Source organism: Salminus brasiliensis, chromosome 20 (genome assembly GCF_030463535.1).
Source record: "Salminus brasiliensis chromosome 20, fSalBra1.hap2, whole genome shotgun sequence".
Classification (NCBI taxonomy): Eukaryota; Metazoa; Chordata; class Actinopteri; order Characiformes; family Bryconidae; genus Salminus; species Salminus brasiliensis.
This window is the reverse complement of record NC_132897.1, coordinates 7,025,570-7,039,751: the sequence shown is the minus strand read 5'-3', so window position 1 is coordinate 7,039,751 and position 14,182 is coordinate 7,025,570. Positions and strand designations below refer to the sequence as shown.

The window sequence follows — 14,182 nt, the reverse complement described above, 5'->3', positions numbered from 1 at the left end:
GAACTTACAGCAAATACAATCCTGGACATCAATTCAAATTATTTCAAACCATTAGAGGGAAAGTTTTTTTTTTTTACTTTTTAGGACACATTACAGTAAATTTAATTACAGAAAAAATTAATTACAGGAAAGAAAATGATCAAAATAAGCACAGACACATTCTATATGGGCTTCCAAAACAAAACGCCAGAAATTAAACCTGTAAGCTCCTGATAAGGTCCTGAAATCTATTGTTGTTTTTTAACAGTGAATCAAAAGTTCACCTTTGGCTTCACAGTGATGGAGAAACAGTTATTTCCAAACATTTACTGTACATTGACATCTGACACAGGAGTTTGCATCGGCCCGATGCCGTTCGCTGTTTGTTTTTTTTGTTTTTTTTTTAAAAACACGTTGCCTAAAAGTGAGGAAACACAAGTGTATGCAGCCCAGAACTACACTGTCTGAACAACCCAAGTCCAACTTAAAGGAGTCTGTATAGAAAGTGTTCTGTTTATCCATTAAAGCAACATTATGTAGCAAATATCAGTTTCAGAATCATGTTGATGCTCCACCGTCTGTAATAAGGAGAATGGGGTCTCTGTCATTGCCACTCCAGGCCAGACTGCGCTGCTACTGCACTACGAAACTTTGGTAGAGCGTGATCAAGACCTCTCGCTAGAACTGTGAAACGCTGCAAGTCATATTTTTGTAAATCCCGTAAGATTACTTTACAGCCTTAGATTACATGCTTCTTTCACAGTTCTCTCAGCTTGTCAACAAATGCACGTGTACAGCTGTTCACGAGGGGGTGCTCATATTGCGATGTGTATTTACGGCAGTGGTGTAAAAGTGAATTACGCTCCTCAATTGTAAGGGGAGCCCAAGAGCAAAAAAAAAAGCCAATTCTCACATAATGCTCCTTTAAAGAGGAAAACAGAAACAAGGTTCGGGAGGCACCAATGTGCAAAATATATGTTCATGCAATTTACATTCCCGACGTGATATCGTGGTGTCCTCAGTGTCGGGGTGGCTTCTGACCAACTGGATTACTAAAGGCCATATTAGCATAATCATCTCAAGTCAATGTCTTGTGTCTAAGCTCGCTCGCCTCCCGTAAAGGTGCATTTGTACGCCAGCATTCTTTTAACGATTCAAAATATCACACACACACACATATATATTTATATATATCTTCAAAAAACATCTCAGTAGGGAAAATAAATCATTCTTCCACCTACAGACAAAAAATATAGGACATACCACAGGCTTGACTCTATAGCATGCTCTCAAGGCAGGTTTGACGTATTAACGGAGATTAGGTCCAACTTTACAAAAAGAAATGACATGTAGTTACATATAACGAATAAGAACCTGTCATAAAAATAACATATGATACAAAGGCCGAACCCCAAAAAAATGGTCATACCTTATCAGGATGATATGTTATCTCATGACATCAACCGCTGTAAAGCACTAGTTCAGAACAGCATGAACATGTAATTAATTTCAGGATCTTTTCCAGGGTCCTTTTTCTTTAATGTCAAAAATAAAAACCCCAAATCTGACCATGTGTTTCCATTCAACAAATACATTCTCTAGTAATCCCATCCAGCAGGCTTCAATCTGAAATAAGAACACGATTCACGATTCAAAGGTTCATAGCAGTGCGCAGGCCATACACCCAGGGCTTTCTCAGAGTCTTATCCATGTGCTCCAAATCAGTTCAGTCTAATTCCCGGGCACTGTCCATCCGTGCCTTCCACTGAAACACGCCTATGTACCAGCGGTGTTCAGCAGGGCTCTATGCTAGGTCCGCTGTTGCAGTGCAAAACTAGAAAAACTGGCCATCTCTATGGAAGGCCAGGTGGGTGGACCTTTTCCGCAGATGATGTAGCTCAGGAATGTCTCTCACTGGTCAGGCTGAAATCTTTACTTGAGGCTTAGTTTGTCACTTTTCTCTCGGTCACATTTGTCGCTGCTTCAGCAGAGAGTATCTGTGTTGAAGGACAACTGCACCTAAGAAGGAAAAAGGAACAAAATGAGCTACAGCCTGTGGCTATATGGTGTTTTAAGTATTTGAAGTATTTTAAAGTATTTTTAATATTTTTAATTCATGATAGAACAGGAAAAATCTCCCCGCCCTATTAGTCTCACCCTCTCTTCCTCAAAGCTGATAAGTCCTTCATCATCGTCACTCTCCAGCTCCTCTGGCTCCTCACTAACCAGAGCACTAAGTTCTGTATTAGCCGGCCGGGGCCTGAGGATGCTCAGAAGACGCTGCAGTGGTGACTGGCCACCACTAGAGGGCGAACTCTCCTGCTGCTCTAGGTTATCGCTTTGCTTTTTGGCAAAGTTCACGAACACCTGAAAAAGGAAACAAAAAAAAGAGAGAAAGGGAGCGTTTGCATCTTGTCATCTGGTCAAATTTTGGCTTCTCATCATGATTTTAAATGCATTAACCAACACTCACGTTGTCAAGAGTAGTTTGGCTGACAGAGTAATCCTCGATGCTCAGCACCTCCACCACCTGCTCCATCTTACTGAATACCTGAGCCAGAGAGATGCGCTCTGACTTCAGCTGGTACTGAATCTTGGTGTGGTGTCTCTCCTGAGGAAGGAGGAGAGCAAACATAAATAAAGCATGTAGAATATTTTTGGCCATAAGAGGTCCTAATCTGGGCAGTTAGTGTCTTTTGATCAGTAAGATACTGAGACTACAACAAATACAAATAACTAAAAGCTGAAAGCTGTGGTGGTTCTCCATCACTGTGTTCATTAAAACATCTCCAAAGTTCTCCTCATGGAGTCTAGTACTATTTAGAGTTCTCCTCATATCAACACCTGGTTTGATGGTAAATCAGGGCTTAATGATGGTAAATCAGGTGAGCTGCTGCTGCTGCTGCTGCTGATGGAATTGAACACATCCATGCTGTGCTGGCTGGACTGGGGGGGCGTCGAGGAGAAGCTCTGTTCTTCAGACTAGCTCACAAGACCTCACCTACGTTCTTCAGAATGAGAAGCTCTTGTATCTTCTTACTGTATTTATGTTTACCTGCCTCTGTTTTTCTGCAGACTTACTGTTTGCCTCTTATCACCCTGTTCTTCAATAGTCATTACCCCACAGGACCGCCACAGAGCAGGTAGTATTTGGGTGGTGGGTCAGCATTCTCAGATCTGCAGTGGCACTGATGTGGTGATAGTGTGTTAGTAGTGTGTGTTGCACTGGTACAAGTGTTTAAACACCTCAGTGTCACTGCTGGACTGAGAAATATCCAGCCACAGCATCTGGGCAGCAACAGATGAGCCTCTGTCTCTTACTTTACATCTACAAAGTGGGCCAACTAAGTAGGAGTGGACAGTGAGTGGACAGACACAGTGTTTAAACACTTCAGCAGAACTGCTGTGTCTGATCCACTTGTACCAGCAGCACAACAAACACTACTAACTCACTACCACCATGTCAGTGTCACTGCAGTGCTGAGAATGCTGACCCACCACCCAAATAATACCTGTGGGGTCCTGGCCATTGAAGAACAGGGTGAAAGGGGGCTAACAGTAAGTCTGCAGAGAAACAGATGGATTGCAATAGGCTGAGCTAATTCCAAACCAGGGGTGGTGCATGGGTGGATGGACGGATTGGTAAAATGGACTAGAATCAATTACTTCCTGAACATTATCAGGGATAAAGTGCCATAAAATAGTCATGCAACCCAAACCTTCAAAATGGCCTCTGGGAAGTTCCTGTTGAAGAACCGGATCACTTCCTTCACACTAGCCGTAGTCTTAGTGCGCACTGTGATCATGTAACCGTCCCCAAACCTGTGGAACAGAGATCCTTTGTCAACCAGAGTGAAGAAGCTGAACCTTGATCAGTACTGTAAACCAGTGAGCTCACTTACCTATTCTTGAGATGCTGAATGCTGCCCAGACACTTAAACCTGCCGTTAACCATGATCCCCAGCCTGGTGCACAGAGCCTCACACTCCTCCATACTGAGAAAAACAAGCAATTCCTTAGACAACAGCACACTGATTAAGGCCCGTCAAGAACTAAATTGTAGGATCAATGGCAGTCTATCACTGAAATGCCTTCTTAGTCCTGGATTAGGTTTAATCTGGGTCTGGGAAACCGACCAAAACCAGGATGAATTAAGAAATCGTTTCTACCCTGACTATCCTCGGCTCCTCCGAATTCCGTAACAGTTTTATCACCTGTGTGAGGTCAGCACCACCGATCTTCCCGTCTTGATGATGTCTAGAATGAGGTTCCACAGGAAACGGCGGGCTTTGGGGTCCATGCCTGTGGTGGGCTCGTCCTACAGAGGAGGACATTATTATGGTTAGGACTTACTGAGCTTCCTGTAATCAATCCAGCCAGTAAAGAGCACTTAAGGAGAACAGGCCTAATGAGCTCTAACCAGGAAAATCAGAGAGGGGTATCCGATCAAAGCGATGGCCGTGGAGAGCTTGCGCTTGTTTCCCCCGCTGTAAGTGCCCGCCGGCTTATCTGCGTATTTAGACAACTCCAGCTTCTCCAAAGCCCACTGCACGACCTGAGAAAGGGAGAGAGTAAAAGAGTGAGGAGATAGGGAAAGAGGGAGAGACAGAGAGAGATAGAAATAAAGAGAGAATATGAAAGAAAAACGAGCAGCAAGGATAGACAGAAAAATACAGGGAAAGAAATAAAGTCAGAGAGTGGGTTGGGTTCACAGGGACAGGAAGGCGGAGAGAGAGTAAAAGGATTGGTAAAAATGAAAAGGAAAATGAAGGATAGAGAAGGAAAGAGGGGGAGAGAGAGCATGAGAAAGAAAAAAAGGAAAGAGTAAGGGAGAAAGAGAGCAGGAAAAACAAAGTAAGGGAGAGAGAGAGATAGAGGGAAGCAGGGGGGATGTAAAATGTGAATAAATTACAGGGAAAGAGGGAATAGGGATGAAAATGGAGTCATTATGACTGAGCTTAAAGTAGCTTAAGAGCTGTTAACAGTAATAGCAGAGCTGCTGCAGAGAACTGCATCCTACACTCCATCAAACCAACCAGGAGCAGGAGATCAACCCATAAACTGAAAATGTGTCCATGTTCATTGTAAATGTATTTTATATGGAGGTAAAGTTCACACACAAGGACTGAATGGAAATGTGTGGCAGAATTAATCACAGTCATACACCACTGACTTCTGTGACCACAGTCCAAATTCAAACAAAGCCACACCCGTCCCTGAATGCTGGAGTCCAGGGGAGCACAGATGGTCCTGCTGTCTGAATTAGAAACAGAAGGAGCTGAATCTGAATGGAACTGTAGTTACTGTCCTTCAGATCAGCTCTCTACAGGCCTTTCAGCAGCCCCTTTGACCGAGCCCACAAAATGAGCGTGACTGTGAAACCGTCATGATTCTGTGTGTGTGTGTGTGTGTGTGTGTGTGTGTGTGTTTACCCGCTCCTCATCCTTCCACGGTATACCCCGGAGGCGTGTGTATAGCTCCAGGTGCTCTCGCGCTGTCAGATCTTCAAAAAGAGCATCAAACTGAGGACAGTAGCCAATACTCTGCTGCACCCGCAGCAACTCCCTCAGGATACTAGAGAGAGAGAAGGAGAGAAAGCAAGAAAGTGAGAGGTAAAGAGGGTAAAGAGAAAGTAATAAAGAAAGTGAGAGTAAAGAAAGAAAGCAACAGAGAAAGTGGGAGAAAAGAGAGAAAGCAAGAGTGAGAGTGAGAGTAAGAATAATAAAGACAGAAAGTGAGAGTAAAGAAAATGTAAAGAAAGAAAGCAAGAGAGAAAGTGAGAGTAAAGAGAAAGTAAAATAGAGAGTAAAGAGAGAAAGTGAGAGTAAAGTGAGAGTAAAAAGAGTAAAGAGAGAAAGTGAGAGTAAAAAGAGTAAAGAGAGAAAGTGAGAGTAAAGTGAGAGTAAAAAGAGTAAAGAGAGAAAGTGAGAGTAAAAAGAGTAAAGAGAGAAAGTGAGAGTAAAGTGAGAGTAAAAAGAGTAAAGAGAGAAAGTGAGAGTAAAGTGAGAGTAAAAAGAGAAAAGAGAGAAAGTGAGAGTAAAAAGAGTAAAGAGAGAAAGTGAGAGTAATAAAAGTTAAGAGAGAAAGTGAGAGTAAAAAGAGTAAAGAGAGAAAGTGAGAGTAAAAAAAGTTAAGAGAGAAAGTGAGAGTAAAAAGAGTAAAGAGGGAAAGTGAGAGTAAAAAGAGTAAAGAGAGAAAGTGAGAGTAAAAAGAGTAAAGAGAGAAAGTGAGAGTAAAGTGAGAGTAAAAAGAGTAAAGAGAAAGTGAGAGTAAAAAGAGTAAAGAGAAAGTGAGAGTAAAAAGAGTAAAGAGAGAAAGTAAAAGTAAAAAGAGTAAAGAGAGAAAGTGAGAGTAAAAAGAAAGTAAAATAGAGAGTAAAGAGAGAAAGTGAGAGTAAAGTGAGAGTAAAAAGAGTAAAGAGAGAAAGTGAGAGTAAAAAGAGTAAAGAGAGAAAGTGAGAGTAAAGTGAGAGTAAAAAGAGTAAAGAGAGAAAGTGAGAGTAAAAAGAGTAAAGAGAGAAAGTGAGAGTAAAAAGAGTAAAGAGAGAAAGTAAAAGTAAAAAGAGTAAAGAGAGAAAGTGAGAGTAAAAAGAGTAAAGAGAGAAAGTAAAAGTAAAAAGAGTAAAGAGAGAAAGTGAGAGTAAAAAGAGTAAAGAGAGAAAGTAAAAGTAAAAAGAGTAAAGAGAGAAAGTGAGAGTAAAAAGAGTAAAGAGAGAAAGTAAAAGTAAAAAGAGTAAAGAGAGAAAGTGAGAGTAAAAAGAGTAAAGAGAGAAAGTAAGAGTAAAAAAAGTTAAGAGAGAAAGTGAGAGTAAAGTGAGAGTAAAAAGAGTAAAGAGAGAAAGTGAGAGTAAAAAGAGTTAAGAGAGAAAGTGAGAGTAAAAAAAGTTGAGAGAAAGTGAGAGTAAAGTGAGAGTAAAAAGAGTAAAGAGAGAAAGTGAGAGTAAAAAAAGTTAAGAGAGAAAGTGAGAGTAAAGTGAGAGTAAAAAAAGTTAAGAGAGAAAGTGAGAGTAAAGTGAGAGTAAAAAGAGTAAAGAGAGAAAGTGAGAGTAAAAAAAGTTAAGAGAGAAAGTGAGAGTAAAAAGAGAAAGCAAGAGAGTAAAAAGCGAGGGTAAAGAGAGAAAGTGAGAATTAAGAGAGAGTAAAGAGCGAGGGTAAAGAGAGAAAGTGAGAATTAAGAGAGAGTAAAGAGCGAGGGTAAAGAGAGAAAGTGAGAATTAAGAGAGAGTAAAGAGCGAGGGTAAAGAGAGAAAGTGAGAATTAAGAGAGAGTAAAGAGCGAGGGTAAAGAGAGAAAGTGAGAATTAAGAGAGAGTAAAGAGCGAGGGTAAAGAGAGAAAGTGAGAGTAAACCTTTGACTCCATATATCATGGCTGTTTGGTGACGTCTCCATACCTGTGTCCTCCGATAAAGGCCTCCCCTCCTGTGGTGCTTTCGTCTCCAGTCAGCATTTTGAAGGTGGTGGTCTTTCCTGCCCCGTTGACGCCCAGCAGCCCAAAACACTCCCCAGGACGGACACCCAGACACAGACGGTCCACTGCTAGGATACGCCCCATCTTACGAGATTTATACACCTACAAATGAAAATGCAAAATGCAGTTCTACGTATGAGATTGTTTTGACCACACACACACACACACACACACACACACACACATATATACACAGACAAGAGCTAAGAAAATGGGTAAAACGGACGTTTACTGTCTGACCTTAGTGAGGTTTTCAATATTCAGCATGTCATTTTCGGCATCTCCTCTAAGCACTCTTCGCCGTTCACACGCCACGTCCATGTCATCATCCTCAATCGGCTGACTGTTCACAGGCACTCTCCTGCACGATGAAGACGAAAACACTCAGTGGAGCTGGACGCCGTTCTCTTACCACCACTAATGTTGCATGAAGTATCGAACGTTTGCCAAATTTAACCTAAACATTATGGGAAATGTAGTGCCTGTAGTGGAGTATCCTGTAGTTCTGCTGCTCAATTCAGGTTCTACCACCGTGACTTTAGTGGGGCACAGCACTATTTTACTGCGGCATGTGACCTAGTAAATGTAATAATTGTGGTCTAAGTATTGGCCACACTGATACTAGACTTCATATTAAAGTCAATATTCTGGTATTGTGACAACCCCAGTGACCACCGACACCCACACACACATGCAAACTTACTGGGGTTTTCTGAGGAAGTTGTATTGGCACAGAATAGTGATGAGAAAGCCCACAAAACCCTCTATGGTCATGGCCACCAGTCCACGGGTCACGATGTCCCACTCAAATGGAGACTTCACCTTATCAAACTGACCTGCATTGACACACACAAGTACACACATACACACACACACACAAACAAACACACACACACACACACACACACACACACACACACACAGATACATTCGGCCATTAGAGGGCAGCAAAGAGCAGAGCAGGACATCCCATGTCTGACAGAGCATGAGCTTACCTATCTTGGCATAGTACTCATTAATGTATTCATTGTAGGCCATCTCCATCAGCCCGTGACCCAGGTTATAATTAGGAAAGATGAGGAAACACGACTTCAGATAGCTGTTCACCAGCTTCAGATCCTTGGAGAGAAAGAAAAAAAACATCCCAATTAAAACGAAACAAGTACTGCTTTCACTTCCACCCAGATCAATTAAGATAGTAATTATCTCGCTGTGCTGTACCTTGTCATGTTCAAACAGCTGCAGGAGGAAAGTAGCCACGGTGGCTGTGATTCCTATGAAGAGGTTTATGACGATGAGGAAAACGTAGGCAGTGCTGGGAACCTCGAACCAGAACGAGGCCGGATACATGATAGGAGTTATAGACCAGCTAGAGAAAGATGAGATGTTATATGATGTTAATGTTGATACAAATATAAGCATAGCAGTGAGTCTTTCTGCATCCATAAATCAGCATAAAGCATCAAAGTACATGAAAAAAAAGTACACTGGTTTTCTCATACGAACCTTGAAGAAACAGGCAGGCCTGCAATTTTCCTACATACATACAGTTACAGGCAAAAGTTTGGGCACAGCTGGTCGAATTTGTGCTGATCATGAACTTAGAAACATCTGATCCAATCTGATTGTTTTCAAAAAAGAGGACAAAAAAGGGGACACTCAGGTCTCCACTGAAGTTAGGATGTCGTGGCTGGGGGGTTTCAAGTAGGACTAAGTTCTATGACCGTGGCAATGTGTATGGATGAGAGTGGAGATACCTCTCAAACCATGCAACTACAGAACGTTACTGTACATTAACCCCTTTTAAATTAATACAGTATTACTTGGGAACTACAGGGACGTCTGTAGAAACTGGTGGGGCTATTCTTTGATAGTAGAAGAAGATAGTACCACTTTCGGTGGTACCAACGGTGGTCCATACACATTTACTCGTTTAGTAAATAGCCTTAACAGCCTTACTGACCAAATCATCTCCTTTCAGATCAATGTAAGCTCTAAGGCCTACTTGAACCCCCCAGCAACAACATCCCAACTAAGGTGGATACCTTTGTGTCCTCAGCCTCCTTTTTTTTTTCACTGGTCACTCCAGCATTTAGGTCAAATGTATGTAAGATGATGATCAGCACACATTCAACGAGGTGTGTCCAAACTCTCCTCTGGTTCAGCTGTAGTGCCCATCAGAGTAGCTCTTCTTTACTGCTGTGAAATTGGCTTCTTTAGCTTTAGCTAACTTTAGCTTGTGATGCTGGACTGAGGAGCTCCAGCTACTGTGGAGAAAACTAGGAGGCAGACAGAGCAGTTGGCACAAACTCTCTCTTGCACACATTGGTGGTCATCTTCTCTGTTTAGCAGCAAACTGAGCTGCAGACTGCCTTTTTTAATCTCGAGCCTCTGTCAGGCATATCGAAGCATACACTGATGCCGCTTCTCATTGGTTGAGAGAACTGTTTCATGACCAATAGTGAGAAGAGGTGCTCTGTTTGGGTAGCGAACGATCGGCAAAGGGAGAGCAGATCCATGTGGAGGTGGTTCTGAGGGAGAGCAGCAGTGCTCTGTCTTAATAGTCTAATCTCCAAAATACGGAACAAAAATATCTGTTTGTTTACAATTACAGGACGATTCCGTATATTACGTATATTACGGGATGGCTGGTAACCCTAGTTGGTACCATACACACTTTAGGCATAAATCATCACACACTTGCCTCAAATCACGCTAAGTTACTCAGTAAAACTCTAACAGACTTGCTTATATGGTTTCTCACATTGTCGAACACAGTAGCGACACTGAAACTTGATGATTTACATACTGTAGTGTCACTCAAAAACCTTGTATCTCCTTTTTTGCCGTTTTTCACTTTTTCATATATATTGTGAGTCTGGGAGTTGTTCTTTACATTGAGCTACATTTCATGATGAACGGTCCAATAGAAATGCTCCAAAATGACTTGGAATAATGATGATTTTGTAGATAGAAGGTCACTGCATGTCCACACAAACATGTCCTAGCTATTTATCCTCTTGATTCAGACTCATTAGTGTGTTTTGTGCAGTGTGTTTGTGTACCCATAGAGCAGGAAGAGAGAGAGCACCGCCGGGAAGTTTTTGGGGGACGTGTACGCAGGAAGGTCAAACACGAACAGAATGAGAATGCAGCATGTGGCCGGAACCAGGTAATTCAGCTAGAGAGAGAGGGAGGGGGAGAGAGACAGAGTGAGAACTCATTTCAGGTCACATTTCAGCACCACAACACTGCAACAGCGAACTGTTCAATCTTCCTCCACCTCACCATGTCCCATATGTAGTTGGCAAGCCAGTAGATGACTGGGTCGCATCCGCTGACAAACTGCAGGTGCTTGGCCTTGGTGGACTTCTCGGCCACTAGGAAGACCACAAAGCTGGCCGGAACAAAAGACATGGCCACGATGATAAAGATAGCGATGACCACATCGGTGCCCTGGAGCCTGGTGGACAAAGTGAGAAAAGGGGGGGTGGGTTAGAAAAGCACCAATAGAAAAAGAGGAGACAAAATGCACTAAAAGAAAACAAGAATCCTTACAGATAGTCCAGAGAAAGGCTGGCACTGGTCCTGTTCATGGGATGATTGGTCACTGTGATGCCTGAACACACAAACACACATAAATCATAATGAATCAATTACATAAACCAAATCATTTTAGCAGTCTCTATCTGTTGTGCATAATACAAACTAAATGGACAAAAGTATTGGGACACCTGCTCATTCATTGTTTCTTCCATATACAAGGCATTTAAAAAGCAATGTATTCTGCATATGTTGGAGCAACTATCTCTACTGTCCAGGGACGGCATTGTCCTCAATTTTGGAGAAGCTTTGCTATGAGGATCTGAGGATTTCATTCAGCGACTAGAGCATTAATGAGGTCAGGATGTTGGATGATGATCACCACATCCCTAACTCCCCAACAAATGTATTGGGTGGAGCACCATCATCATTCCAGAGAACACTGCTCCACAGCTCAATAGGTTCATGTTTATCTACTGCAGAGAGTCCTATTATATTGGCGGTACTTCTCTCTACAGGGACTAGACAAGCTGTCTGTGTGGATTTGCATCTGTGTCAGCAATGGGTGCAACATAAAGTAGCTGGATGCATTCATTAGAAGAGATGTCCACAAACATTTGGACATGTAGTGTACTATTGTGGCAACACAACATGAGTTTAAAGGTATAACAAAACCAGTGTTTGAATGAGACAGACATAAAAGAATGTCTTAATAAAGGATGATCCTATGTTTAGTACGATGTTCAAACAGTGATGCAACACCAGACAAGAAACTCATTAACAGAGAAAAAGACACTGAACCCCCTGTAGTATCACTCCTAGCAGAAAACGGTTTTAACCCGACATTTCTGGTGCATCATTTTGCACTGTGAGACTAAAATATTGGGGTAACTGCTCTTGAATTATTTAGTTTACTGAAAGTCACGTCCACAAATCTCCTTTTAGGGCTCCTCGTCTATAATAAATAAGGCCAGTCTTAAAGCACTACCCTTCATTTGTTTCCTACTCGCTCTGTGCTTGGACCCTGATGATTGCCACTTTCAATGTAATTTAAAGCTCTTATAGTGTTTAATTATGAATTTTTACATAAATCAATATGTTCTACACTCTTTTCAGGTTTGTCTTGGTTGCTAACCCTGATCAATTACACAAATGATCATTTCAATCACTTCAATGCTCCTGAAATGTGGCTTACGTTTCACAGTGCGATAATAGAAAAGTAAGACAATATCCGTATATCACAGTATTTCAATATTATGCTTTGCAATACTGTATAGTTTCTCAAAAACACAGTATTGATTTTTAATTTATAGTTTAAATGTAAAGATTGGTGTCAGACAGAGGTTCATTTTGTGTTGTGTTTAATCCTTGGCCTTCAAATCCCACTGTCCTGATTGGAGAACTCAGATACTCTGGTTTTATGTATACTGTACTGTATTTTTACACAATAACAGGTTTCCTAACACAATTAATTCAATCGGGACCATTGTATCATGATCTGTAGCGTGTCACCAGGCTTGTGTCAATACACAGCCCAATGTTATCTTAACTCTGATTGGTTCATAAGAAATAAGTACTACATGTGTGGGTTGGGTCAATAACAACATTAGTCTTTGTGCTGGTGGAGCTGACAGCAGACTCCACCCACTCCCAAAATTAAAACTCTTTATACAATTTATGTGATATTAATGGCATATTCACCTTTCAAAAGTTATAAAAGAGTGCATGTATCAACACAGTAAAAATCAGCTCTGGTAAAATGTCAGCTTACACAGCTATACTGCTAAAAGAAATCTCCTAAATTCTTGTGAAATGTGTTCTACAACAATCTGCATTCAGTAAAAGCCTTACTGTATGTATATGAAGTGCTTTTACAGTCAACAGGTCTGTTTTTGGGAACTAAAAGGAAACCACAAGCAGAAGTGGGTGGTGTAGCCTAGTGGTTAACATCACTGCCTTCCCCATAGCAAATTCTTAGACAAGACTCCTAACCCTGCACATTGCCTTTTTCTGGTCTGGTAATTAACAGATGAGTTGAATCTGATTGGTATCAAAACATATGTTTGAGTAGGGCACATACCACATACAAACTCCACTAGAGCTGTGCATCCCTGCCCTACAGGAACCACTTTTGGTTCCATAAAGATAAAGAGAGTGTGAGTGTGAAGAACATTAAAAAGTCTAAAGAACTATGATTTGATGTAAAGGTTCTTCACAAATCTCTTCTATAAATGTTCTTAATAGAACTAAAAGTGGTTCTGCTATGGCATCGCTCAAAGAACCCTTAGTAGCATATTTATATGTATGTATTTAAATCGAAGTTGGGAAATCATGGTTTATTGTCCAGTAATTGTTATTCAACTGATATAGAGCAGTATAGGGTTGTGAGAGTAAGAGCAGGACGTCTGGAGCTACAGATGGACCTTTAGAGTTTAAGGGGGTTAAATGTAGTTACAGCATTTGACATTTCATTTGAAAGAACGTAGGTATGAAATATGACATTATCTGTGTAATCCTACTGAGCTTGGACTCTCACCATAAGCTGCAGGGTTTCCTTTGCTAAGAGGCAGGTTGGCCCGCAGGATGGCATTGTTGAGCACATTAAGGTAGGTGGGCATGCTGTGGTAGCCTTTGTTATTGTACAGCACCTGTGAAGAAAGGGTGAAGAAACAAGAAACCTGAGGATCAAAGCAGATATAACCTTCAGAAACATCAGAGCACTGGAGAACAGTGCACTTTCTCACCTGAGCAGAACGCCGCACTGCTATTTTGCGCACCATGGGTGGCGTCTTCCTCCCAAAAGATGCTGGGACTGACTTCTGGATGTTTCCAACAGTGATGCCTCCATACCTGCAGCACAACAATATTTGTATTAGCAATGCAACTTAATTTAGTCCTGTGCCTGTAATTATTGTACACTATATGTCCAAATGTTTGTGGACACCCCTTCTAGTACATAAACCTATTGGCACCACGCCTAATGTCAAGAGTGGGCTAGATGGGTATAATGCCCAGAGCTGTGGAGCAGTGGAACTCTCTGGTGCTCCATCCAGTACTCTTGGGATGAATTGGGGAGTTGGGATGAGGTGGGGTGGTGATCATCCAACATCCTGACCTCACTAACGCTCTGGTTGCTAAATGCAATCAAATCCTCACAGCAATGCTCCAAAATCTAATAGAAAATCTTTACTGC

General features: G+C 41.6%; 1 protein-coding gene across 3 annotated transcripts in view; it reads right to left on the bottom strand.

Annotated features, from left to right (window-relative positions):
• Positions 1-51: 51 nt before the first annotated feature.
• Positions 52-14,182, bottom strand: part of abca2 (ATP-binding cassette, sub-family A (ABC1), member 2) — a 103,120-nt gene continuing 88,989 nt past the window's right edge. For all 3 annotated transcript variants that reach the window (XM_072664786.1, XM_072664787.1, XM_072664788.1), the window contains exons 32-49: positions 13,734-13,839; positions 13,526-13,637; positions 11,005-11,065; positions 10,735-10,909; positions 10,512-10,627; positions 8,668-8,815; positions 8,442-8,565; positions 8,150-8,282; positions 7,687-7,807; positions 7,370-7,548; positions 5,412-5,553; positions 4,400-4,534; positions 4,194-4,297; positions 3,882-3,974; positions 3,699-3,801; positions 2,453-2,590; positions 2,137-2,346; positions 52-1,998 (exon numbers count right to left, since the gene is read on the bottom strand). In XM_072664786.1, coding sequence (XP_072520887.1) covers positions 1,963-1,998; positions 2,137-2,346; positions 2,453-2,590; positions 3,699-3,801; positions 3,882-3,974; positions 4,194-4,297; positions 4,400-4,534; positions 5,412-5,553; positions 7,370-7,548; positions 7,687-7,807; positions 8,150-8,282; positions 8,442-8,565; positions 8,668-8,815; positions 10,512-10,627; positions 10,735-10,909; positions 11,005-11,065; positions 13,526-13,637; positions 13,734-13,839 — 2,236 coding nt within the window. In that variant the 3' untranslated portion in view covers positions 52-1,962. The remainder of the gene's footprint in view (positions 1,999-2,136; positions 2,347-2,452; positions 2,591-3,698; positions 3,802-3,881; positions 3,975-4,193; positions 4,298-4,399; positions 4,535-5,411; positions 5,554-7,369; positions 7,549-7,686; positions 7,808-8,149; positions 8,283-8,441; positions 8,566-8,667; positions 8,816-10,511; positions 10,628-10,734; positions 10,910-11,004; positions 11,066-13,525; positions 13,638-13,733; positions 13,840-14,182) is intronic.